This window comes from Ptiloglossa arizonensis, chromosome 6 (genome assembly GCF_051014685.1).
Source record: "Ptiloglossa arizonensis isolate GNS036 chromosome 6, iyPtiAriz1_principal, whole genome shotgun sequence".
NCBI lineage: Eukaryota > Metazoa > Arthropoda > Insecta > Hymenoptera > Colletidae > Ptiloglossa > Ptiloglossa arizonensis.
Window position 1 is genome coordinate 17,915,048 of NC_135053.1, and position 24,431 is coordinate 17,939,478.

General features: G+C 42.0%; 2 protein-coding genes across 6 annotated transcripts in view; one reads left to right on the forward strand and one right to left on the reverse strand.

Moving 5' to 3' along the window:
- Window positions 1-2,180: 2,180 nt before the first annotated feature.
- The window catches only part of Ets65a (DNA-binding protein D-ETS-3), a 79,162-nt gene continuing 56,911 nt past the window's right edge, over window positions 2,181-24,431 (forward strand). For both annotated transcript variants that reach the window (XM_076315336.1, XM_076315337.1), the window contains exons 1-2: window positions 2,181-3,062; window positions 6,634-6,929. In XM_076315336.1, the coding sequence (XP_076171451.1) occupies window positions 2,998-3,062; window positions 6,634-6,929 (361 nt within the window). In that variant the 5' untranslated portion in view covers window positions 2,181-2,997. The remainder of the gene's footprint in view (window positions 3,063-6,633; window positions 6,930-24,431) is intronic.
- Window positions 7,613-24,431, reverse strand: part of LOC143148721 (uncharacterized) — a 77,340-nt gene continuing 60,521 nt past the window's right edge. The window contains exons 3-4 of one of the 4 annotated variants that reach the window (XR_012992578.1): window positions 8,959-9,187; window positions 7,613-7,800 (exon numbers count right to left, since the gene is read on the reverse strand). Coding sequence is in view for 1 of the 4 variants with exons in the window: in XM_076315342.1 (XP_076171457.1) it covers window positions 9,134-9,187 (54 nt within the window). In the remaining 3 variants the exon portion in view is untranslated. Of the gene's footprint in view, window positions 7,801-7,933; window positions 8,254-8,513; window positions 9,188-24,431 lie in introns of those variants that run through there. The other 3 variants (XR_012992580.1, XR_012992579.1, XM_076315342.1) reach the window with 3 other exon arrangements.

The following is a 24,431-nucleotide window of genomic DNA, read 5'->3' on the forward strand; positions in this document are numbered from 1 at the left end:
AAAAGTTAAGTAACTACTTGTTAGGAGTCACATTTTGCAGTTCACTGTTCTTTGATCGTTTGCACGATTATGTAAAAAGGAAGTAAAACTTTTAACTTTATTCGTTTCTTAAAAGTTTTTTGGCAAGCTGCTGGCACGGTAAAAGGAAAATTATCGTCTTCGCTCGATCTTCGATCTTTATTTACTTTGTTGTTAAATACGGGAACGTAACTTTTAAAAATTCTTTTCTTCGGGTGCATATTGTGAATCACTGATGACTTACAATGGTCATAGTATTTCGTAATGTGAAGTAGGATACTAAAGATAATATTTTATGCAGAAGAAGAGATAACTTCACCTATGTTCTTTGAATATCGAAGAAACATAACCTGACAATTGTTGTACTTTGAGAATATTGAAGAATACAACGTTCTATCTATTCTCTAAAAGAATTTAAAAAGCTATTGCTTTTAGAAAAACAATTCATCGATAACTAATGTACAGAAGGAACATCACTGAACTGTACCTATACTATAAAAGCACTTCACAGAGGAATGATAGAACATTCTCTTCATTCTTCCAGAGAACTTTGAAAACCTACTGTCTCCAGAACACTTCATTGATAGATAATGTACAAAATAATCATCGAGTAGTAGCTACATCATAAGAGCACTTCACAGAGGAATAACAAAAGAATTTACTCAACTTTTCCATAGAAATTTGCAAACCCATTACTTTCAGAAAAATTACTTGCTGTTAGTCAATATACAAAAGAAACATCATCGAAGTGTACCTACATCATAAGAGCACTTCACAGAGGAATAACAGAACATTCTACTCAATTTTTCCATAGAAATTTGCAAACCCATTGCTTTCAGAAAAATTACTTCCTGTTAGTCAATATACAAAAGAAACATCATCGAAGTGTACCTACACCATAAGAGCACTTCACAGAGGAATAACAAAACATTCTACTCAATTTTTCTAGAAAAGTTTGCAAACCCATTGCTTTCAGAAAAATGACTTGCTATTAGTCAATATACAAGAGAAACATCATCGAAGTGTACCTACACTATAAGAGCACTTTACAGAGGAATAACAGAACATTCTACTCAATTTTTTCATAGAAGTTTGAAAACCCATTGCGTTCAGAAAAATTACTTGCTGTTAATCAATATACAAAAGAAACATTATCGAAGTGTACCTACACCATAAGAGCACTTCACAGAGGAATAACAAAACATTCTACTCAATTTTTCTAGAAAAGTTTGCAAACCCATTGCGTTCAGAAAAATTACTTGCTGTTAATCAATATACAAGAGAAACATCATCGAAGTGTACCTACACTATAAGAGCACTTCACAGAAGAATAACAGAACATTCTACTCAATTTTTCCATAGAAGTTTGCAAACCCATTGCTTTCAGAAAAATGACTTGCTGTTAATCAATATACAAGAGAAACATCATCGAAGTGTACCTACACTATAAGAGCACTTCACAGAAGAATAACAGAACATTCTACTCAATTTTTCCATAGAAGTTTGCAAACCCATTGCTTTCAGAAAAATGACTTGCTATTATCCAATCTACGAAAGAAACCTCACTGAACTGAACCTCTACCATAAGAGCACTTCACACATCACTAACGAAACGTTCACCTCCCATTGTTCAAAAAATCTCCCACTTCCACGAAACGTACCACCTCCTCGATAACAGATACCTCGAGTCCCTCCCGAAGTTGCTCAAGAACACTGTACCCGGATCTCGAGGGACAAGTTTCTCCGACTTCCTCGGTGAAAAAAAAAAAGAAAAAAAAAACTCCGTTTCGTTTCCCGAGAACACGGGTCGCCGATGACCCCACCTCCTCCCTTCACCCGTCCACCGGTAACCGTCTCCTGAACGGACCCACCGAGAAACCCGTGAACCCGTCGCTCTCGTTCCCGACCCGAGCGAAAAATTCACCAAGACTACATATACACGTAGCGTTTTCTCCCTCTTTCGCACGGGACCGCGCGGCCACGTCGTCCGCGACAGTGCATTTAAACAGTGTGTGTAGGTACATGCGAGAGAGTTTAGACGAGGTAGGCAAGAGGGGTTTCCGGCGAGCGTTAACAGAGTAACAGAGTGATGTAATGAGGCCCGGAAGCAGGCAATTTGCTGGCCGCGGCGGCCGCAGTTGCGCGAGACAACCTGCCCGGAGTACCTTCTTCTTGATATCGGGTCCAGCCTCCTCCGGATCGGATATCTGACGATCCCGTGTCGTCTTCCAGGCCCTCGGTGTTCTCTATCGCGGATCGTTCGACGTACCTTCGTGACACCGGTACCTCTGCACAGGGTGGTACCCATCTTTGGGTCACCGGGTCGACGTCGACGTTCCGAGGATTCGTTCTCGAGAATCTCATCGTACGGACCGCACACGTAGACGAGGTTAGAGTCCAGGTCCAGGCACGTCCGGACGAACGATTCGTGGAACGGTTAGATAAAGGCTAGACGAACGACTTCGATGAGGGAATATGATCGTTCGGAGTGTCCAGGTGGGCGGTTCCAGCGTCTTGCGACGCGTCAGGGATACATGCACACAATCGGGTATTGACGTCGTCGAAACGAGTTCAATGTCGTCGCACCTGATCGCGGTACGGGTAGCCAGGTCGTGAGAAACCATCGGGAAGAAGTTTCGATTCTTCGTAGTTGCTTCACGGGGTTGTAGAGGGGCCAAGGTGATACAAGTCGGGAGAGGACACGTCGTGTCTCTCTGGTCGACGGGACGCGGAAACCGTACACTCGCGACCCGGCCGGAGGTGCACCGTGATTATGCGACAGTTTTGTGAACGTGATTAAATTGACCTCGATACATTGTGGACATCCGCGCGTATCTAGCAGTGCGTTATTCACGGCGAGTGTTTTGCACGGTTTTCGTGGAACGAGCGAACGATGAATGAAACGGGACCCACCGTGTCCTGAACAGGTTCCTGGTTGTCGTCAGCACGGGTAACGTGGGTTTCATCCAGGGACGATCGATGATCGGCGTGGTCGGTTTGCAGTACGCGTTTTATCGTGGAAATCGTCGCAGCGACAGCACCAGGTAACGCGCGTTCTTCGTCTGGCCGCGTAAAGTAATTTATGTAACAGGAAGCGGGAGATTTTAGCCTGGCGAGGCGAACCGACACGACTGGACTCGAAACCGACCAGTCTCGCGGATTGTGTCCGCGAGGGAGACCCCGCACGGTTATTTATTTATTTATTATCGAGTCGGTGGTGTCGGTGAGCAACGTACATAGTCGAAATAACTCATTGGATGATAATGCAGTGGAAGGGGAAAAGGACACTGTTCAGCTTCGATTTGAACGAGACTTTGCAGGACGATTGAGGATAGGTCCTTGTCGCAGTGGGTAGTATATTGAACGTAGATACTCGATCGTTGTCAAGATATAAATAATGTACGATGATTTTGGTATTGTGTGTTAAAAGGACCTGTTTCTCAACGATTGCTAGGGATGACGCTGTTCCAACGTGCAAAACATTGAACGTGGACACTCGTCGTTTCTGAAGACATTCGAATATCTACGTTTAATGTTTCCCGCGTCCCAACAGAGACTCGTTACTCGACCATCCTGCGAAAGCACATTAAAATCGGAGGGAGACAGGTCGGACCCCTCCCTTGTTAGTGCTCCACGTCTGGCAGAATTTTATAGGGTCAGACGTGTCGGATTGTATAAGGTCGATACGATGGTGTTCTGTATACTGTCGGTTGGGAACATTGTTATTCGATACACGATGGTAGTGTACTGTGTTGAGACGTGTGACTTTTCATGGTCCAAAAGTGACCAACTGTTGGACACTTGAACAGGGTATCGCAGATTTCTTCATTCAGGTGCAATCTTCTCAGCTCGCACCATAGCTGAGGCAACGTTCCAGCCTGTTGCTATAAATTTTTCCATTCTTCGACATTCTCGATTCGTGGAAATTTTCATCACGCTATCGCTTTCGGAGCTCCCCGATGGGCGAGAGATAACTTCGAGGCCACGTCGATAAAATGTAGATCGGCCGGCAGATGCACGACGGACACCTAAATTACGGACAGATCGATTACAAGTTCCCGGTTGTTACGTGCACGTAATCTGCTTCCAGTTAGTCGTTAATTCACCGATACCTCCTCGGGCTCTTCCTCCACGCGACGATCGGGATTCTGGCCAGCCCGAGGAGCCTCGAGTCACCAGAGTCATTTGGAAATAGCGTGTAGTTTAAAAAAGGTCCATTGGGCACGTCGAAGGAATCGAGTCTTTTTTTTTTATTGGATCTTCTTGATGCTGTGTATCCTTGAAAATAGTCAGTGAATAGTCGTGCGTGGAAAATTCGACCGGTTGTACTAAGTCACTTATGGGAATCCCCCTTTAGGGGATAGAAGAAGCAGTTTTTTGGTAATTTTTTCCGAAGAAACCATAGGACATTCTCGGGCAGAGGATTTGCCAGGCAGTGGTACATGGTTTAGAGAGTGCTTGGAATTTTTTTTTGATGAAAAATAATAACAATTGCAAAAGTTATAAAAATGTATGTGGAAGGTGTGTTTGGAAGATACGTCTGGTATGTCTTTCGTAACGCCTTGTACATGTGTCCTGCTAACTTTTGCAATTGTTATTATTTATTGTCGAAAAAAATTTCGTGCAGTTTCGAAACCATGTATCAGTGTCTGGCGAAACTTCTACCTGAAAAAGTATTACGGTTTCTTTGGAAAAAATTATTAAAAAGAGTGCTTCTTTTCTTCCCTAGAATATAGAGGATTCGAAGATTGAAAAATTGCGCGAAAGTAGACATTTTTTTTTGAATGAATTATCGAACTTACAAATTTCAAACTTTTTAAATACATTTACGTACATTTTGCCAAACTGTACGAATTTTTTCAAGCGTTTTCAATGATCCCATTCAAGTAGTATATTTAATTTAAAAAACTAACTTTTACCCTTGACACCGAAATGAAGTTCGCCTCTTGTAATTTTTTTAACGCGACTCTTGAATCGATCCCTATTAACGGTTTCGTTTAATTCGTCGTTAAATTGTTGTTAACTACGTATCGCGTACAAGAAGTCTGTAATGTATTCACCGTCTCATTCGTAAGCAAGGAACTTTCTTGCGCACACGCTCATTCGATTTAATTCGATCGTGACTTTACCGGATGCTTCAAGGGTCCTTTAATGATCCTTAACGACACTGCCTACTGTACGCAAGTGCTGTCGAGAGTTTAAAGTAACTCACACTTAGTCTGTTAACGCCGTTCATTGTCTACAGATTGTGTTTTTCGCTTTGTGATCCACCGCCGTGCAGAAAACGCAACGACACGTCTGAAGCGATTCGTCGATCGTAAATTGTGGAATTCCATTGTTCGTTTTTCAATTTCTCTCTTGCTTTCGCATTTTATCGTCGAACGTGCGACTTCTACACGTTCCGACGCAAATAATTGCGACCATAACACGAACACGTGAACGTGTAAGCATACTGAGAACCAAATCGATTGTACAGCGCGTCTCGATCGTCGAGAAGGTACAACAAAACAAAAAAAAAAAAATACTAAATATTGAAAGTGTAATATCACGTAACTGTCGTTATTTGTTAAGTACAAATTGATTAGCTTTTGTATACGTAACGATGGCACAGTTCTGTGAAATAGTTTTACACAGGGGATTGTCTAAAAGAACAATTACGTCAAAAGAAAATTTCTCTTCCTTTGTTTTTCTTTTATGTTCCAGCTAATATGCGATTAGATAATGTTTCTTCAAGCTTGAGCTCAGTAAGACACAAATTAAAATTTTTGGATAAAATTTACCAGATTTTTAGTTCGGTGTATGTACTTTTAATATATAAACATTGGATAAAATTACATAGCAGTCTTCACATCTGTAAATTTAATTTCTTCTTCAAAATCTGTACCTAAAATACATTTACCATAAGATGGAATCTTACTTAAAATTCTGAGGTGATAATTTGTAAGGTTACTTCAAACCACTCCAAACCTACCCAAAGGTATTTTATTAGGTACTTTATACTTAAAGTACGAGTTACTTACACTATGGTTAGAATCTGTGGTTGTTTCGTGGGAAGAATAATCTGAATCTTTTCATATATAAAGTCTAAGTTAATAATTTGTTAGATTACTTCAAACCGCTCCAAACCTACCCAAAGGTATTTCATTAGATATTTTATACCTAAAGTACGAGTTACTTACACTATGGTTAGAATCTGTGGTTGTTTCGTGGGAAGAATAATCTGAATCTTTTCATATATAAAGTCTAAGTTAATAATTTGTTAGATTACTTCAAACCGCTCCAAATCTACCCAAAGGTATTTTATTAGGTACTTTCTACCTAAAGTACGAGTGACTTGCAATATGATTACAATCTGTGGTTGTTTCGTGGGAAGAATAATCGTTGTCCAAAACTTACCTGAAGGTATTTTATTAGGTATTTTCTACCTAAAGTACGAGTTACTTGCAATATGATTACAATCGATGGTTGTTTCGTGGGAAAAATAATAGGTATCCAAAACTTACCTGAAGGTATTTTATTAGGTAATTTTCTACCTAAGTACGTGTTACTTGCAATATGGTTGCAATCGGTGGTTGTTTCGTGGGAAGAATAATCGTTGTCACGGTTGATTTTCAGGGGCACTTTGGTGATGTACGACAGCGCTAGCTGTTCGTACGCAGGTGCGCTCGAATTAAAGGGAGCCTCCGGAGCCGGAGCCGCGGCCGCGGCCGCAGGTGTAACCGCGGCCGGCGTCAAGCAGGAGAATTGGCCGTATCGCGGCCTGACCTGCGGTAGCACCTTCCAAAGGCTCAAGGAGAGCGTCGACAAGGCTAAGCAGGCGCTTGCCGACCGTGGTGGCTACTTGTCCGGAGCATTCTCACCGCCGCCACGTGCCAACCCGTCCGCCATTTCGCCAACCGCCTCCATCACCGGTGAGTACACGAAAATATGCGTCCTGTTGCTTCCAGACAAACACCTGGCGGTTCTACCAGCATCCTTCAAATCTTAATAGCTTCACAGACTGGTGGAAATTTCAATCTTCGAATTCTGTTGCTTTTAGTGAATCACCTGGTGGTTCTACCAACATTCTTTAAATGTTAGACACTTTGGTATAGTAGCTTCACAGACTGGTGGAAATTTAAATCTAGACCCTTTGGTATAGTAGCTTCACAGACTTGTGGAAATTTTAATCTAGACCCTTTGGTATAGTAGCTACATAAACTGGTGGAAATTTGAATCTTGGGGCAGAGTTCAGTCTTGTTGCTTTCAGTGAATCACCTGGTGATTCTACCAATATCTTTTAAGATGTTAGACCCTTTGGTATAGTAGCTTCACGGACTGGTGGAAATTTGAATCTTCAACTCCTGTTGCTTTTAGTGAATCATCTAGTGGTTCTACAAACATTCTTTAAATGTTAGATTCTTTGGTATAGTAGCTTCACAAACTGGTGGAAATTTGAATCTTTGAATCCTGTTGCTTCCAGTGTATCATCTACTGGTTCTACCAACATTCTTTAAGACATTAGACCCTTTGGTATAGTAGCTTCATAAACTGGTAGAAATTTGAATTTTGGGACAGAGTCAAGTCCTGTTGCTTCCAGTGAATCACCTGGTGGTTCTACCAACATTCTTCAACACATTAGACCTTTTGGTATAGAAACTTTACAGACTGGTGGAGATTTGAATCTTGAGACAAAGTCAAGAACAAGGCCTTTGGAATGTTTTCAACACTTATGTAGAATGGTTTGGATACCTGAGACTTCTATCGACCCTTTTTAGATCTTATATAGTTCCTTCGGTAGACCTACAGAGTGGTTGAAATTACAATTTTGTGGCAGAGTGATGTCGATTATAAAATACCCACTCTGTAAATTATTTTCTCAAAAGAGGACCCTTCGAAGAATCGTGGTACATTTTTTTGAAATTTTTGGCCGTGGAGTAACGTAGACATGTTTAACGAAACATTTATACAATGTTTGACTAGTAAGAGGTACATCTCTGTAGAAACTTATATCGCGACGGGAGCTAGTAGGGTTTCGAATGTGCCTTGAAAGTTGTTCTCACGGAATATTTACTACACAATATCGTCCCTTCAAAAACTTCGAAACACCTGGCTCGTACAAACGTTCGAATTCGCTTAATATTCAAAATTTGAATTTCGAAAATTCTAGAAATCCGGGGAACCCTCGATAAGTGTTAATCTCTTGCAACGAACGCGGCTTGAAGTGTCACAAAGGGTACGTGCAACTAATTTACCCTGTAAATGAAATACAATTACCCAGCGAAGACCAAGGAGAAAAATTTTCAAAGAGTGTTAATAACCTTCGGTTCCGAGTAATATTGAAAGCAGTCGAGAACTCTTATCGCGAACTGGGAACAACTCGGAACGTCTTGTACCGTCGTTACACCGATCGCCCAGGTAGAAATTAAAAAAAAAAAAAAAGGAAAGAAAAGTGGAGAGAAACGATATCCTAAAACAAGTTTTCACTCGATCAGGAGATAATCCAATCGCGATCATCCTGTCAGCGTGTCGTCGAGATTACAGCGATCGGACTCTGAAATAATAATCCGCGAATCGTGTGTCGTCACGCGAACCATTTCCCTGCAAACCCCCCTCACGATGTACCATTCGAAACTAGGTAGCATCGAGCACGGAAGAACGATTTCTTCTTTTTTTTTTCTCTCTCTCTCTCTCTGGTCGCGAGGCGAGCTGGCGTTAGACACGCATCGAACTTGGACAAGTTACTTGGCGGAACGATGTTTCCGATGTTAACCGCGGGTCACGCGAGTACGCGTGGAAAAGCACACGCAACTCGATTACGTGCAAGCTCGTGTCGGAGCAAGTGGTACAGAGCAGAGGCGGCGGTTATGGAGATAAACCTCCATTCAAATGATTATTCAAATGATTATTCAAATGATTATTCAAATGAAACTTTTATCTGATTTAGTATGTAGTTCTTACCTCTTGCATTTTTTCTTGTCGGTATTAGTACCGATCCTAATACACGATTAGCCTTATAACTGCTTTTAGCGGGAACCTGTTTCTTCGCGGCGACTTCGGCCAATAATAATCAACCGCAATATTTTCTTGTCCCATTTATCGACGTACTTTAGTATTTTTTCTTTTCCATCGGATGCTATTTTTGTTGTTGTTGTTGTTGTTGTTGTTGCAACGTGGCCAATCTGGAGAACTACAGGCTTTGAATTAATATAGCATCATCATTTTTTATAACGTGAGATGATTATTTTTTGTAATGTGAGGTGATTATTTTTTACAATGTAGTATGATTATTTTTTATAACGTGAGACGATTACTTTTTTCTATTTTGTAGTATGATTATCTTTTACAATGTGAGATGATTATTTTTTGTACCATGAGATGATTATTTTTTACAATGTGAGATGATTATTTTTTACAATGTAGTATGATTATTTTTTCTAACATGAGATGATTACTTTTTTCTATTTTGTAGTATGATTATCTTTTATAATGTGAGATGATTATTTTTTGTAACATGAGATAATTATTTTTTACAATGTAGCATGATTATTTTTTGTAACATGAGATGATTATTTTTTACAATGTAGTATGATTATTTTTTGTAATGTGAAATGATCACTTTTTTTATTTTCTAGTATGATTATATTTCATAATGTGAGATGATTATTTTTTATAATTTCTTACACTTATTCTTCACAACGTGATACGATTGTTTCTTGTAATACAATATTTTTCCAAATTCGATGCTGGAATACGATTTTGTATCGAGTTTTTACGTTTGAAATTCATCGACGAATTATTTAAATTTTGGAGTTAAAGTTCATTGACCTCGGTATCTTACGTTTGTTCGCTCGAAAAAGGAAGATTGTACCGGCGGGAGATTTTGAACGTAGATAGAAATAACGATTTGTTTTTCTATGCTTACTCGTTTAGGATTCTCGGTTGGTTTTTCTCTTGTGTCGCGTTCACCGAACAACGAACGCTGGTACGAGTGCCAGAAATCGACCGCAATCGAAAGGTTAACGTCATTGGCCAGCACAATTACACTGAGTCACTCCTTTTCTCACGGCTTTAACAAATTCAGGGATCTAATCGAACGTTTCGATCTTGACGTTTCTCGTGATCGCTCACGTACGTAGTAATTCTAGCACTTTTCTCACGTTGTTCCTAGCCGGTAGTTAATGTCCGCTCGCTCGTGTCACGGCAAGCAGAACAGGTGCTAAGAAATATCACAGAATCGTTGACAACGTTACATTCGCGATATGTATTTCGTCGCGAACAATTTTATTTAGTCATCGAAATATTAAAAATCGGGAACAGTTGGGTCGATATCTCGATTAGTATACATTCTACGAATAATTTATATAAAATAAAAAAGTTTCCAAATTTAATTTACAATAACTTTTGTTTAATACACTTTTGTCCTACAGGCAATAGTAAGCGAGATATCATCGACTTTATGGTTGGCGTCCGTCACAACGTTTCAAACCTTTTATCGCTAGGTGAGCGCCAATTGTGTTGGCCGCTCAAGATCGTTCTGCGTTCGTAATCGACAAGAAATCATAAGCTATATATCTTACCACAAACCGACTTTCACCCTTTCGTCTGGATTAATATCAATTATGCCAGAAATTTATATACGACAAAAAAGTTTCAAAATTTAATTTACCATAACTTTTGTCCAATACACTTTTATTCTACAGACAATACTAAGCGAGATATCATCGACTTTATGATTAACGTCACAACGCTACAAACCTATTATTACTAGGTGAACGCCAATTTTATTGGCCGCTCAAGGCCGTTCTACGTCCGTAATCGACAACATTCCCTTACAATATTACAATTTCCACACTTGAGAAACAAGAACCACCCGTTTCCCACAAACAGGCAAGAGACAAATCTGCAGAGAATCTAGACCCCTGCAATAGGAACGATTTACCCATAAATGGGGTAAATCCTCCTTGAGCGATCAAAACATCTGGCGCTCACCTGTTACCTCCATCTCCACGCGCCACGTCCCCACTTTTGTCTCTCGCCAATCGACATCGTCCAAATTAACAAAAAGGAAATATATATTTATACAAATAAATTCGTTCGAATCGATCTAACGGAAAAAGTAAAATAAAAAAAATTCCAATCACCGACGATTCACACAATTTTCAATCGGTTCCCCGTGCGTTTAATTCCAAGATGCGTGGCATCGACCTCCCTCCCCGATAAAGCGAAAAAGAAAAAGGAGAGCGGGGGGGATGGAAAAAAGTAGAAAAATCTCGGGTACGATAATTTGTCAGTTCGGTGCCGGTCGCGATACCGGGCACGGCTTGACTGTTGCTCTTCGTTGTCGCCGATTTCCGATTGTTTTTTTAAAGCGCCGGTCGCCGAGGACATTAATTACCCGGCCAGTGTAAATCACGTTATCTACCGCCCACGCCCCCGGCGCGAGTGGGGCGACCGGGTGGGGGGTGTGGATGGGTGGGTGGGGGCTAGAGCGAGCCACGGTGCAACCGACTGGGCGCGTTGCACGAGGGTTGCAACACCGCCAACTGAGCAAAACGGTCGTCGACTGCTCTCCACGACCACACCAATATCCTGCTCGTTCCTCGGAAATTTATCGGCCGCTGGCTGAAAACTTTGCGCGCCACGCTCGAGCGTTTTCCATCTTTCTGCCAACCCGCCCCGCTTTTCAACGTTCGAAGAGGGCAGATGTCGTTCGAGATTAATTTTTACGACGTTTCTTTTAAAACTGGAACCGTGACTTTTCCGTACTCCGAGAAACCTTGGAAGGGGTGAGGTCCCAGTGAGCTCGATGTTAACGACAGTGTGCACTTTCCTCGCTTTTCAACCACTTTTTGTCCATTTTGGACCGTGCTCGGGAAAAGTTAAGATTGGTTTTTAACGTTTGGGAGATTCTCGCGCGAGTCGGGTGGGTTGCTATTCAAACGCAGCAAAAATTGAATTTGAAAATGGCGCCCTAACGATTCACACCGATTTTAAAATTTTACGATGCGTTATTAAATCTCTACGAGTAACGAATATTTGAGTTCGATGGAAATATTCTATACTTAATTATTCGTCACTTGTGCGGTACACGTGGTTGATTAAACTTTGTTGAAATTGAGAGGTTAGGTTCGAGGGTTGCTGGACCTCGTTAAAGAGGATGGAAACTCTTGGAATGTACATTATTTTTCAAGGAGAAATTTTTCATAAAAATATCACTCCGAAATGAACCATCGAATAGACGTTCTAAAGTAAATTACATCGAATAAATTATTTTTCACTGAGAAATTTTTCATAGAAATATTACTCCGAAATGGACCATCGAATAGACGTTCTAGAGTAAATTAATTACATTGAATAAATTATTTTTCAACGGGAAATTTCTCATAAAAATATTACTCGAATAGTGGTCTTAAAATTTAATAAATACACTCTATACTCCCTTCGAGAAATTTACGAGAAATTCTCATACCTTCTTGAATATTCTGCAAAATTAAATGCCAACGCCTCGATTGTGTTCACTGTTGAAAAAAAAAATGTAGGCGACAGTTAAGCCCCGCTCCCTTGTTCGAAAAAAAAAAAAGAAAGGAAAATGTTTATCGATCCACGAGTTGTCATCGTCGCTCTAGGACAACGCGAGAGCGTCTCGGATGGCCCAAAAGTTTTCATCCGAGATCGTCGGCTCCTCGTGCAAGATGGTGGGTCGATGATGGCGGCGTAGTCGCGAAAATGTGGATGACAAGGGAGGAGGAGCGGTTAGGGGTTAGCCGGGAACGTATCCATGACGACCGACCGCCCCGTGAATCGCCACCCTCGGAGATCCCGGATGCACCCCTCGGCATCCCAGCATCCCTCCGGTTCTCAACCCTCTGCAACCCTCTCTGGCTTGAGGTTGACTCTATCTGGCCGTATCCGCGGCTCTCCGCGGTGTACAGTGCCTCAGCTACTTAGATTTTAAGTCGGACCATTTCGTGCCATGGATCTATACGCGTGGTGGTACCTGGCCATAATTCTACCCGAGTTTCGGAGCATCCTGACAATGGGGGAATTCCCAGAGTTCGGTTTAACCTCTCGGTGAAAATTCAAAGAGGGATGAAAAGGAGAACCAAGAATTGAATTTTATGTATATTTCTTACCCTCTCCATCGTACACCGAGTGCTGCCACGATTTTTATTTTACTAAGTATTAATTTTGTAAGAAATTTAAATATTGATCAATTTTAGTTTTATTAACCTCTCGATGAAAATTCAAAGAGGGATAAAAAGGAGAACCAAGAATTGAATTTTATGTATATTTCTTACCCTCTCCATCGTACACCGAGTGCTGCGACGATTTTCATTTTACAAATTATTAATTTTGTAAGAAATTTAAATATTGATCAATTTTAGTTTTATTAACCTCTTGATGAAAATTCAAAGAGGGATGAAAAGGAGAACCAAAGGATGAAAAGGAGAATTGAATTTTATGTGTATTTCTTACCCACTCCATCGTACATCGAGTGCTGCGACGATTTCTATTTTACAAAGTATTCATTTTGTAATAAGTTTTAAATATTGATCGATTTTGGTTTTATTGAGCGAAACAAATCTTTTTAGCAGTCAACTTTGGTAGCAACTTTGAGTACAATTAATACTTTTTCAATTAATCCTCTTTTCAGGTTATGGAATGTACATAACCTATAAAATTAAATTGTAATTCTGAATTATATCGTTTATTTCTTTAACCGGTTAGAATTCACGTTGCAACCCTTCGGTTGGAAGATTTTTCAGGTTACGAACGACACGAATTGTTCAATTTTCAATTTTGCGAGCTACTTTTCAAATCCTTCTTTGACCTCGTTGGTTATTCCTCAAATTTCTTATCCATTGGAAAAGACTTCGTTACGTGCTCGATCGGTCCATTACATATCGGATATTGTGTCACGCGTGTCCGAGGACGGTGCATGTATTTAATGTTTCCCGGTCGAGCACCATCCCGCCTTGTTTGCGCTGGTAATTGATGTTTGACAAAATGAGGTGACGCGCATGCCGACAACGTGTTGTTTGCTGGGGCATACGGTGGTTAGCCCTTTTAAGGTTCGCAGGGCTTACGCCACGTTCGATCGTGCACGCTCGACTGAACTAGGTCTGAAGCCACGGGACACTTATACGGGGTGTGTTTGAATTAAGGGGCCATTTAATTCCAACTCGTACGAACGTACAGAAATTATTGATAGTATTGTTGCATTTTGCTGTGTTTTCAGACTGGACGAATGTTTATCATGAAATTATTAATCGAAACGATTGATAGATATCGTACAGAAAATCATTCGTGTTATCGAAACATGTTAGACCGGTGGCGTGGATAAAATGTGCAATTTGGGGGTAAAATTACCGAATTTGTGGTTTTTGATCGGAGTGCAGCCCGTTAACCAGGGAGCGGTAATTTCTGTGATTTTCGGTGTCAGAACGATCAACATACCCGGCAGCTGCCACTCACGTGATCGAAATCACAGTGCTGCCCCCTGGATCGAATCGCTTTGAATTGCTCCCTTTGTTCAACTCGAATTAACTTTACAACGCGAAACGATTTTCTTCTCGCACTATTTTGTGAAGTTCAGGATAAAATATCTGTTTTTTATATTTTCAACATCGGTTTTGGGGAACTAAATATCACGTGACTGCGTCGAGTAAGTCCATGGTATCTTCCTCTACGTTAAAAGCATCTTTGGGGTGCAGAGGGTTTTTACAAAGGAACTCCGGTCTTAGAGAACTAAAAATCTTCTGACTGTCAGATAAACCTATGGTATCTTTCTCTACGATAAGAGCACTTTCGAGTATCGATAATTTTGTTCGGGGTGCAGAAGTCTTCTATAAAAGCAATTTCGAAGAACTAAAAATCACATAATCGTGCCAAAGAAGGCCATGGTATCTCTCTCTACGATAAGAGCACTTTTGAATACCAATAATTTTGCTTCTGGGTGCAGAAGTCTTTTATAAGAGTGATCTCGGAGAACTAAAGATCACACAACCGTGCCAAATAAATTTATGATATCTCCCTCTACGGTAAGAGCATTTTCGGTACCAATAATTTTACTTCAGGGTGCAGAAATGTTCCATAAGAGCGACCATAGCCATTTTTCATCGATCGTTTAGTGTTGCGCGCAGATCGGAGCAGCGGCCTGTCACGGAATAGGAAAGATAAGTCATCCAAGCGTATAGAACCGGGCAATTAAAGCTGTGGAAAGTATCGCCATCGACACTTTTTGTACCCTCGGCCGGAAAACGTCAGAACGCCTACACTTTATGTGACCGAGGGTAATGTTACCTCTCATCTGTCTAATTGCATGGAACGGGGTACCTCACGAGACAAACGATGCAACATAAAAGAGCTCGCCTCGCACCCCTTACACCAATTTCACGTGCGCGGCGTGGGCTGAAAGACAGGATGCAACGCGTCGCATTGTGCGCGCTAAAAGTGGAACAGTCTCGCATAGAATATTAACAACGCAAAATTCATTACTACATTTTCGAAAGGGATCCGTACGAATTGTAGCGACGAAAACATTTTTCAACAGCTTCGAATGAAATAGATCGACCCACGGAGCACTTTTATTAATAATCTCCCAACACTTCAATTTGAAAAGCTTGTGCTCTTTTCGAAGAAAAGTATTTTAAACTGCGTACTGTGATTAACTTCTCCAGAAAAAATTATTCAAAGGGATGGAAGTATTTGAAGAATTTATTACACGAACTCGAAGACAAGATTCGATACGGTGAGTCTCGCTTTCGTGCAACAGGAGCTTGAAAGCGGGGTAGGTATATTTATCTCGAAACCCTCTCATGCACGATCCCTAAACATTTTAATCTACTCGTGAACAATGTTGGGGACGATTCTCGGAACTTTTTACTCAAATCCGGGGTGAAAATCGTTACTTGAAAGCGAGATTCGCACTCTAGGCACAAGTAGTACTATCAGAAGACGTATTAAATTCTTCTAAAGAGTATTCGCAAGGTATAAGTTTCCACTCTATATAATTATTCAAAGCTATACCAACCCTCTACACAAGTAGTCACCTTTCTAAGACTTCGTGAAGGTCCTGAAACGCACTCGCGTAATTACCTTTCCAATTTCAAAGTCGACGACCCACACCTGCTGCACGCCGCATTGTGCAACGAGTTAACAATAATCTCGTGCTTCCATCGTCAAGAATTCCTATCGTTACTTCTACCTAACCACCTATCGTTAACCCCTCCTCCCGCACTTAGTTTCGCGAGTCTCGCGTGTGCCGCGCAAAATGGGCTACGAAATAAGCCCGGGGTGGCTGTCAACGGGGCGAAGTTGACGGGCCAAGGGTTAATGTTTCCTGACACGAGGAACGAGTCACTGAAAGCCACGAGTTCGATCAATTAATCGCGCCGGATTTGCGAAGACTCACCCTATATGCGCCTCTTCCTCGAGAAGGGAGGATCACGGTGACCAAGACGCGTTGATAATTGCCGGTATCGGTTAACCCGTGGGGGCTGGGGGCTGGGAGGGTGGTTATGGGGTCTCGAGCAGCCCTCCGCCGCCCGAGGTTCGAGCCAGCCCCCACGGTGTGATCCCTTTTGCCCTTCATCCGGGAACCTTTGCGCGCCCCTTCGCTTCCGCCACCGGCAACTACCACTGGTAGCCGTAGTCACCCTCGTTCCCAGCCTCAAGGGGTGACTAAGGTTCAGAGGATCGTAACTGTCTTGCCTCTAAAAAATGGAAAGAATACATTAAAGAAATTCGGGGACGCCGCTCGGATGACCCCGGATATCCGTCTGCGGACCCTCCAGGAGGGAATCCAGGACCTCAAGTGCGAATTCTTGTCGGGATTATCGGATTTGTTGGCAGTGGAACCGATCCTGGCTTCTCGTGCTCGAGATTCCGTTGGTCGACGACGTTCGGATAGGTGTGCTCGAATATCAATCGAGTGACAGCGATCGCTGAGAAGGGATGACTTCTAAAAAAAATCATGAAAGACGAGTACCAGAAATGTGACTCCTAGGCGACTACCTGGGGTACCGTAACTGGTGGGCACTTGGAAGTTTAACCGATTTGGCCTAAACGAGTCAGACTGGTAGCGAACAATCGGAACCAAAGGACTCGTATTTGTCAATCTCGGTTCAGTGTTCGATTGTAGTTTCTATTTGTAGTTGAATTTAGAGTTTAGAACGCAGAAGCAAGATGTTGTCAAAGATTACCTACTCGATGAGACTAAAGACCGAATGGATCAAACCTGATACTCAAGGTACTTCAGTATCTATCTCTACTGATAGTCTGGGACATGAGTCGATGTCACCTATTCCAAACCTTTGTCCACAGCGGTTAAACATCCACTGGAGTATACCCACATCGTCTGTCCACGATGGTAAGAAACCAATCCCTCCTATGTCCTTCCTCTGAGACACCGAGTCTTTCCGACCAATATCACTATCGTCCTGTGTCCCGACTCTGACACGATTAATCATACCACCGAGAACGAATGATACCAGCGTGACGACAACACCTTGAACCGGCCCAATTTCTCAACCACCTCTCCCCTAGAGTACACATCTTCCTCCTGTCACCGAGTATTGCTACCCCGACTCCGGACGATCGATCAAGACTCTAAGAAAGAACTCCAGCGTTGTAAACACTGAGCAAAACCTCACGAACTTGGTCAAATATCCTACCCTGCCCTCCACTCCTGGGAAGGGGGAGATAGTTTTCCCACTGCAGCGCTGCATCCCGTCGCTGCCCCAAAACCGACAAAAACTCCAGCAATTAAGAAGAATACCGTGGAAAGGGACTCCCCGAATAGAACTCGAATAGCAATGATCGATTGTTGGCTCTCTCCGTGGCGCGTTCAGGTCGATCGCGCTCGAGCGAATTCCGGGTACCAAGAGGGTAGGTGGGGCGATGGAAGGGGGTGGTTGTGTCTTTCTGTTCTCCTACGGCTCGTTGCAGGCCCCGTGACTAATCATGATAGTTCCGCCCGGGAACGCCGGGGACACACGACTCTCGGTTCCGTTTCCGGCGCGTGCTGCCGTCCCCCCCTCCCTGACCCCCACCCAAGCCCCGACCCGACTTCTCTCCAGGCCGTAGTCCCCCCTGCGGCTCGCAGGCCACCCTCCCGCGCAATTATTGCGCTTTGCAACAAAGACCGTGGGCGCGGGATCGAAGGGCTGCGTCGCTGGTGCCCGTTACCGCCTTATCTTCCTGATACATCTTCCTCCTCGTCCGTTTCTCGTCCTCGTTCCTTTTCCCTCGGCTTCTTTCTTCGCCTGTCACCGACCGCCCGTGCAATACTACCCCCCATTACCGCTATCTTCGGCGTTTCCTATTCCAGTCCCTCTCACAGGGTTCCGTTGGTGGTTTTCTTCTTTTCTTTCTTTTTTTTTCTTTTCTTTTTTTTTTTCGTGACCTACCGGGTATCATCGATGCTGTTTTCCCGGGCGGATTTTTTTTTCAGTGGATAGTAGACCTTCTTTCTTTTTTTTTATGTAGAGCAACGCAGGTTCCCTTGGTTACTGGAATTTTTTTTTGAGCCGAGTATCATCGAGTGGAATTTTTTTTTTTTTAATAAGGTAATAGACCTTCAATTTTTTAATGTAGATCAACGCAGGTTCTCTTGGTCCATGGAATTTTTTTTTTTGACCCATCGAATATCATCGAGCGGAATTTTTTTTTATATATAAGGTAGTAGACTTAAAATTTTTTAATGTAGATCAATGCAGGTTTCTTTGGTCCCTGGAATTTTTTTTAACCCACCGAGTATCATTGAGTGGAATTTTTTTTTTTTTAATAAGGTAGTAGATCTTTTTTTTAAATGTAGATCAATGCAAGTTACCTTGTTCCCTGGAATTTTTTTTGTTTTTTTTTTTTTGAACGGGTAGTAGACCTTTTTTTTGAATGTAGATTAACGTCCAACGTCACGGTAATATATACAAGTAGATGTTTCGTAATTTATTATAAAAGACTTTATAATAAATAACTTTTGTTCGAATTTTATATATTATTCGATCGATTTCTGTATATTTTTGTATCGATGATCTTCGTTTCTTCGATACGAATTTTGAGCAGCTCACGAATCATATCATAACTCATCGTTCTCGACGTAAGCTCTTATCGTGTAGGTGTTATTTCGCATTCATCTCGAAGCACGTTGCACTTCGGACAATTTAAAATACACAAAGCGATCCGTTGAAGTTAATACACAACATACTTCGCAAATTGTTGGTGATTCTTCACTCGGTAACCGCGTAATTTAAAAAATAAAAAAGCACATAACGAACAACTTTGCAAATGCATACACATAAAAGTTCCCAATCTCGGTTAGATATCTCCTGAAAATTCCAAACAACAATCTAAGAAACATTTAAAAATTCTCTGCAAAGTCGAACATACTTTCAAAAATCTAGGTTAGGTCACCTATTTCTGTCCCAAAATTCGACATCCTTAAACCTAACAATAACAAATTCCCAACGATAAACAACCTCGAACGCACCCCGTCAAAATACACCCCAACCCCCACTGACCGATCGAAATACCACGGACTCCCCTCAAAATTCACCGACCGTCTCCTAAATTTCCTCGAATCATATATCTCCGTACGTTATCCAATGGAGATCCCGGGAGTTTTACACGTGTCCACGTAACTCCAGCTTATGCAACGATCGTACGTGTTCGCGGACATGGCAAGAGCGGTGCCCCCGGTTTGCCTGGCAGCACCGTTGGAATCATTATTCATCCTCGCGCGACCTATGGCCCACCCAGTCGACGTCGTGAAATAACCTCGTTAAGCCGCTAACTCGCCACGGCTACGTGTGAGAGACTGCGAAGGTGGAACGGGCGCGCGGTGCTGGTCGAGGAACGAGGGAAAAAAAAAAAAAAAGGGAAAAAAGAGCAAAGGGTGTGGGGAAGAAAAGGGCGAGAAAAAGAAGAGAGACCGGGCTCTGGCCGTCCACGTGACTCGACGGAAGCTCGAGTGAGAACGGCTCGCCTGTTTCGTTCGTTCCCCGGCCCGCCATTATAGTAAATCTTGTATTTTATCGGCGTAGGGGGGTTGCTGGTGGCTCGAACCGCTTTCGTGTCGGAGGTTTCAGGGTCGAATTACGCTGACGGTGCACGGTGAGCGGAATACGGTAACACCAACGCCGATGAATATTACCCGATGTATTAAAGAAAAAGGTAGGAATATTTTTTTTTTTTTTTACTTAACCACCGTACGGTCAGGGGAACGAACGATCCTGGTGCGGGGATTCGAGGAGGTTCTCGATGACTCGAGGGAATTATTTTAGACGCTTCGAGGGGGCAGCAGTGGAAATACCCAGGTGATCCTGGGATTCGACGAGTTGGGATTAACGAAGTGTTACGTTTTTTTTTCTTTTTTTTTTGGGGAGGGGAAGTCTCAATTTACTCAAATTTATATCTCTGTGTTGGGTCTTTCTTCAGCGAATATTTCCAATTGTTAGACAATTCTTGCGCAGCGAAGAACGTGAGTATTATTGTATTATTGAAATAATACTGATTTCATTCGAAGGAGTGTCCAAGGTGGATTTTTCCAAAAGATACATCGTAATTGGTGATTAGGTGTGTCGTGAGTCTACTAAATTTTACGTAGAGAAAGTGTGATATGTAGTAGATTCTGGTATAATTATATTTTATAATCCTCATTAATCCTGGACAACTTGAGTAAGATCGTACAATTTTGAATTTCATTTCAAGAATCAAAATTTCTGTACCAAGTTGTGTCAAGTTGGAAGGCACTTTACTGTGTTATCTTGACAGAGTAATAAAGGAGACTGTTAACGATGATCGGTTAAGAAGATCACAGGGAAGCTACCCTTGGTACCAATGTCCTTTGTGCGCTGGCATTTCCCTGCAAGGGGTTCGGATCAATACCGAAACCGACGACCAGCGACTAACTACCCTTAAATTCGGAGAATCTTCGCATAGATGGCAGTGTCTTCCGAAATCATCCCTTATTTTAGTGACACCGTGCCACGACAGATGTCTCAGCGTTCGTACCTCTCACGGTTCAGTGAGACACAGGCTGGTTTATACTCGATGTTCAACTAACCCTTTTCAACCCTTGAATTCTGAATATTTTAATATTTTCAATATTTTTTAAGCATTATACTTCTCGCGTTGATCTCCACTTCGTCGAGTCCTTCTGGGTAATCTGTATATTCATTACGTATGAAATAATACATATGCAATGTATATTCATTAATAACAATTTGCAAAATACCATCATATTTAATTTGAAATTGAAACACAGTGAGTACTAATTGTTTTCCTTTCGAAAAATCAGAAATGAAGGAAAACTTGTGATAGAATGTTTGTAATAATGGATCTATCTACCCAAATAATTATTCAAAGAGGGGAATAAACAATCTGAAAGTATTGTTGCCTCAAAATTTACCAAGAAAAATCAAATCGATTCATCGACGTTCAATTTGAACAATTATTCGTTCTCCAAGAATTCCCTATCTTGCAATAAATATTCTATGTCCTACAACTAAAAAATTATTATTAACCTTAAATACAAATCTTCAAAAACGATACTGCAATCCTCCTATCCTTCGTTTCTCAAGATCAGTCTAGTACTCTACACAACCAGAATCTACATACTCTAAAATAACTAAGAGTGAAAATATTCCTCAAAGGACGATACAGTCTCCAAAAGGACGTAAAAACGAATATTTGTCGCTGACAAATTATTCAACCGATTAACGACGAAGAACGTCCGTCACTTATCGGGAAAATAGCTCCAACGACCTAGGGTGCATTCCACCCCGGCGATGATTCTGCAAAAGCAGTCGATCCACCCCGTGGACGGATCAGCGGGAGAGCGCCACGGAGAAAGTCATTAGCCAGTTAATCATGCGTTATCGTGTGTGCTTAATGTTCCGTCAATGAAGGAGTGACGGGGGGAGTGAGCGCCAGGGAAAAGGGAGGCCCGACAGCCCCTTTTTTCGGCCTTTTTCTTGGCTCCCAGTCAATATTGTCGGCGTGCAACGCACCGTGAGCAACAGATCACACTGCGTGGCCTTCCAACCCTCACCTTTCGACACGTCAGAACAAGATCCCTCGTATTCTCGATGGAACAGAGGCGATAGCGTCACTTCACCCCGTAACAAAAAGGGACGAACAGGTCCGAAACGGTGTCGCGACTGTGGTCTCACTGTGATCCTCGAATTCTTGAAAATATGTTTCTTGGGTGTTGGAACGTCTCGACTAAGGATTTACTAGGGTTATTTGGGTATTGGGAAGTTCCTTCTTAGGATTTGGGTACTTGGAATACTGCAACTATGGCTTCACTGGGATCCTTGAGGTCTTGGAGAACTATTTCTCAAGATTTGGGCACTTGGGACATCTCAACAAGACTTCACTCGGATTCTTGAGGTCTTGAAGAACTATTCCTCAAGACTTGGGCACTTGGGACACCTCAACCAAGACTTTACTAGGGTCCTTAGAGTCTTGGGAAATTGTTCCTCAGGATTTGGGTACTTGGAACACTGAAACTATGGCTTCACTATGATGTTTAAAATCTTGGAGAACTATTCCTCAGGATTTGGGCACTTGGGACACCTCAACAAGTCTTCATTAGGATCCTTGATGTCTTGGAGAACTATTCCTCAAGATTTGGGCACTTGGGACACCTCAACCAAGGCTTCACTAGGGTCCTCGAGTTCTTGAAAAATTGTTTCTCAGGATTTGATCACTTGGTACACCTCAACCAAAGCTTCACTGGGTTGCTCCAAGTCTTGGATAATCACTTCCTCAGGATTTGATCACTTGGGACACCTCAACCAAGGCTTCACTAGGGTCCTTAAAGTCCTGAAGATTGTTCCTCAGGATTTGAGTATTTAAAACACTACAACTATGACTTCACTATGGTCCTCGGATCTTGGAGAACTAATCCACAAGATTTGAGCACTTGGGGCACTTCAACCAAGGCTTCAACTAGGGTTCTTGAGGTGCTAGGAAATTGTTCCTCGGGATTTGGGCACTTGGGACACTTTAACCAAGTCTTCGCTACGATCCTCGAGATGTTGGAAAAATGTTTCTCAGGATTTGGATACTTGAAACGTTTCTCTAGGATTCTTAAGTTCTTCAGAAACCGTTTCCACTAGTCCTGGCAAGTATTTTTAACGCGAACAGCCTATTCGAATCTACTCTACATTTAACCCAATCCAGATCTAATTCACTCTTGCACACGAACCTAACGCCTCGGAATGCACTTATCGTCACTGAGATATTAGGATCGAGCACTCGTCCTGGACGTTACTTAGGCTCGACTGCGGTAACATTTGGACGCGATCAAGCCCCGATTTCCAAGATGGTAACCACTCGAATATAAAATCGTGAGGTTGGTCAAAGAAAAGGGCATCGGAATTGATGTAATGGCACTACGTTTCCCCTCGTCCGTGCACCGATTCACGGAACACGTATTCGAGCACGTAAATACTCTGAAGTAGCCGTTCCGAACTACACGAAATCTTGCCTCTTAAGTGCCTCTGTCACGAACGGAAGCGAACGATCTTCCGCGCCAAATGATAGCGGCGAAGAAACTTTGGCTCGCAGCGATGCCTCTGACCGTAACAACATTCACGATTCGGAAGGAGGGGACCATTTTTTTTTTTTTTTTTTTTTTTTTTTTTTTTTTTTTTTTTCGAAAATATACAAAAGTTCAGTAACGAACGTTCGTATTTTGGAGCATTACTGGGGAATGTAAATATTCTTCCAAGCTCTTCGAGCTTGTTTTAAGTATTCTGAATTATCTAATAGTCAGTCTCACCGGTACAATGATGAGACTGACTATTAGATAATCGGTTCAATTCAACCTCGTGACAACGTCCCGTTTGGAAAAATCGATAGGACAAGGGTGAACGTTTTCTTTCAGAATGTGTTCTCACTCCCCCGCAAGGTTACTTTATTTTTGCGGAAAATGGCCCCGGAATTAATGTTTTCTTTTACAAAGTGTTCTCACCTCCTTGAAATGTTATTTCATCACTGACGAAAATAACCTTGGAATTACTGCGTAACAAGTTACGAGACTAAGATAGGATTTCTCGCTCCACTCGGGACCATTTTTTTTTTTTTTTTGAAAATATTCTATTAAATTATAAAACACACATGGGTAAACAAACGAGACAAGAGTGAACACTTCTCCCTTTTCTTTCGTTAAGATTTTCACCTACCTGGAATATTTAGCTCTTTACCAAAATGGTCCCATAATTAACACGGGACCAGCTACGATACTTTCTACTAAGAAAGGGCCATTTTTTCGAAAATATCGTACGGAAACCGTGGAATGAAATTTCCTCGCACAACGTCTATGGAAAAACAGGTGGAACGAGAACGAATGCTTCACCTTTTTCGTTCACGAAGTGTTCTCACCTCGTTGGAACGTTGTTTCGTTGCTTTCACACGGTCCTCGC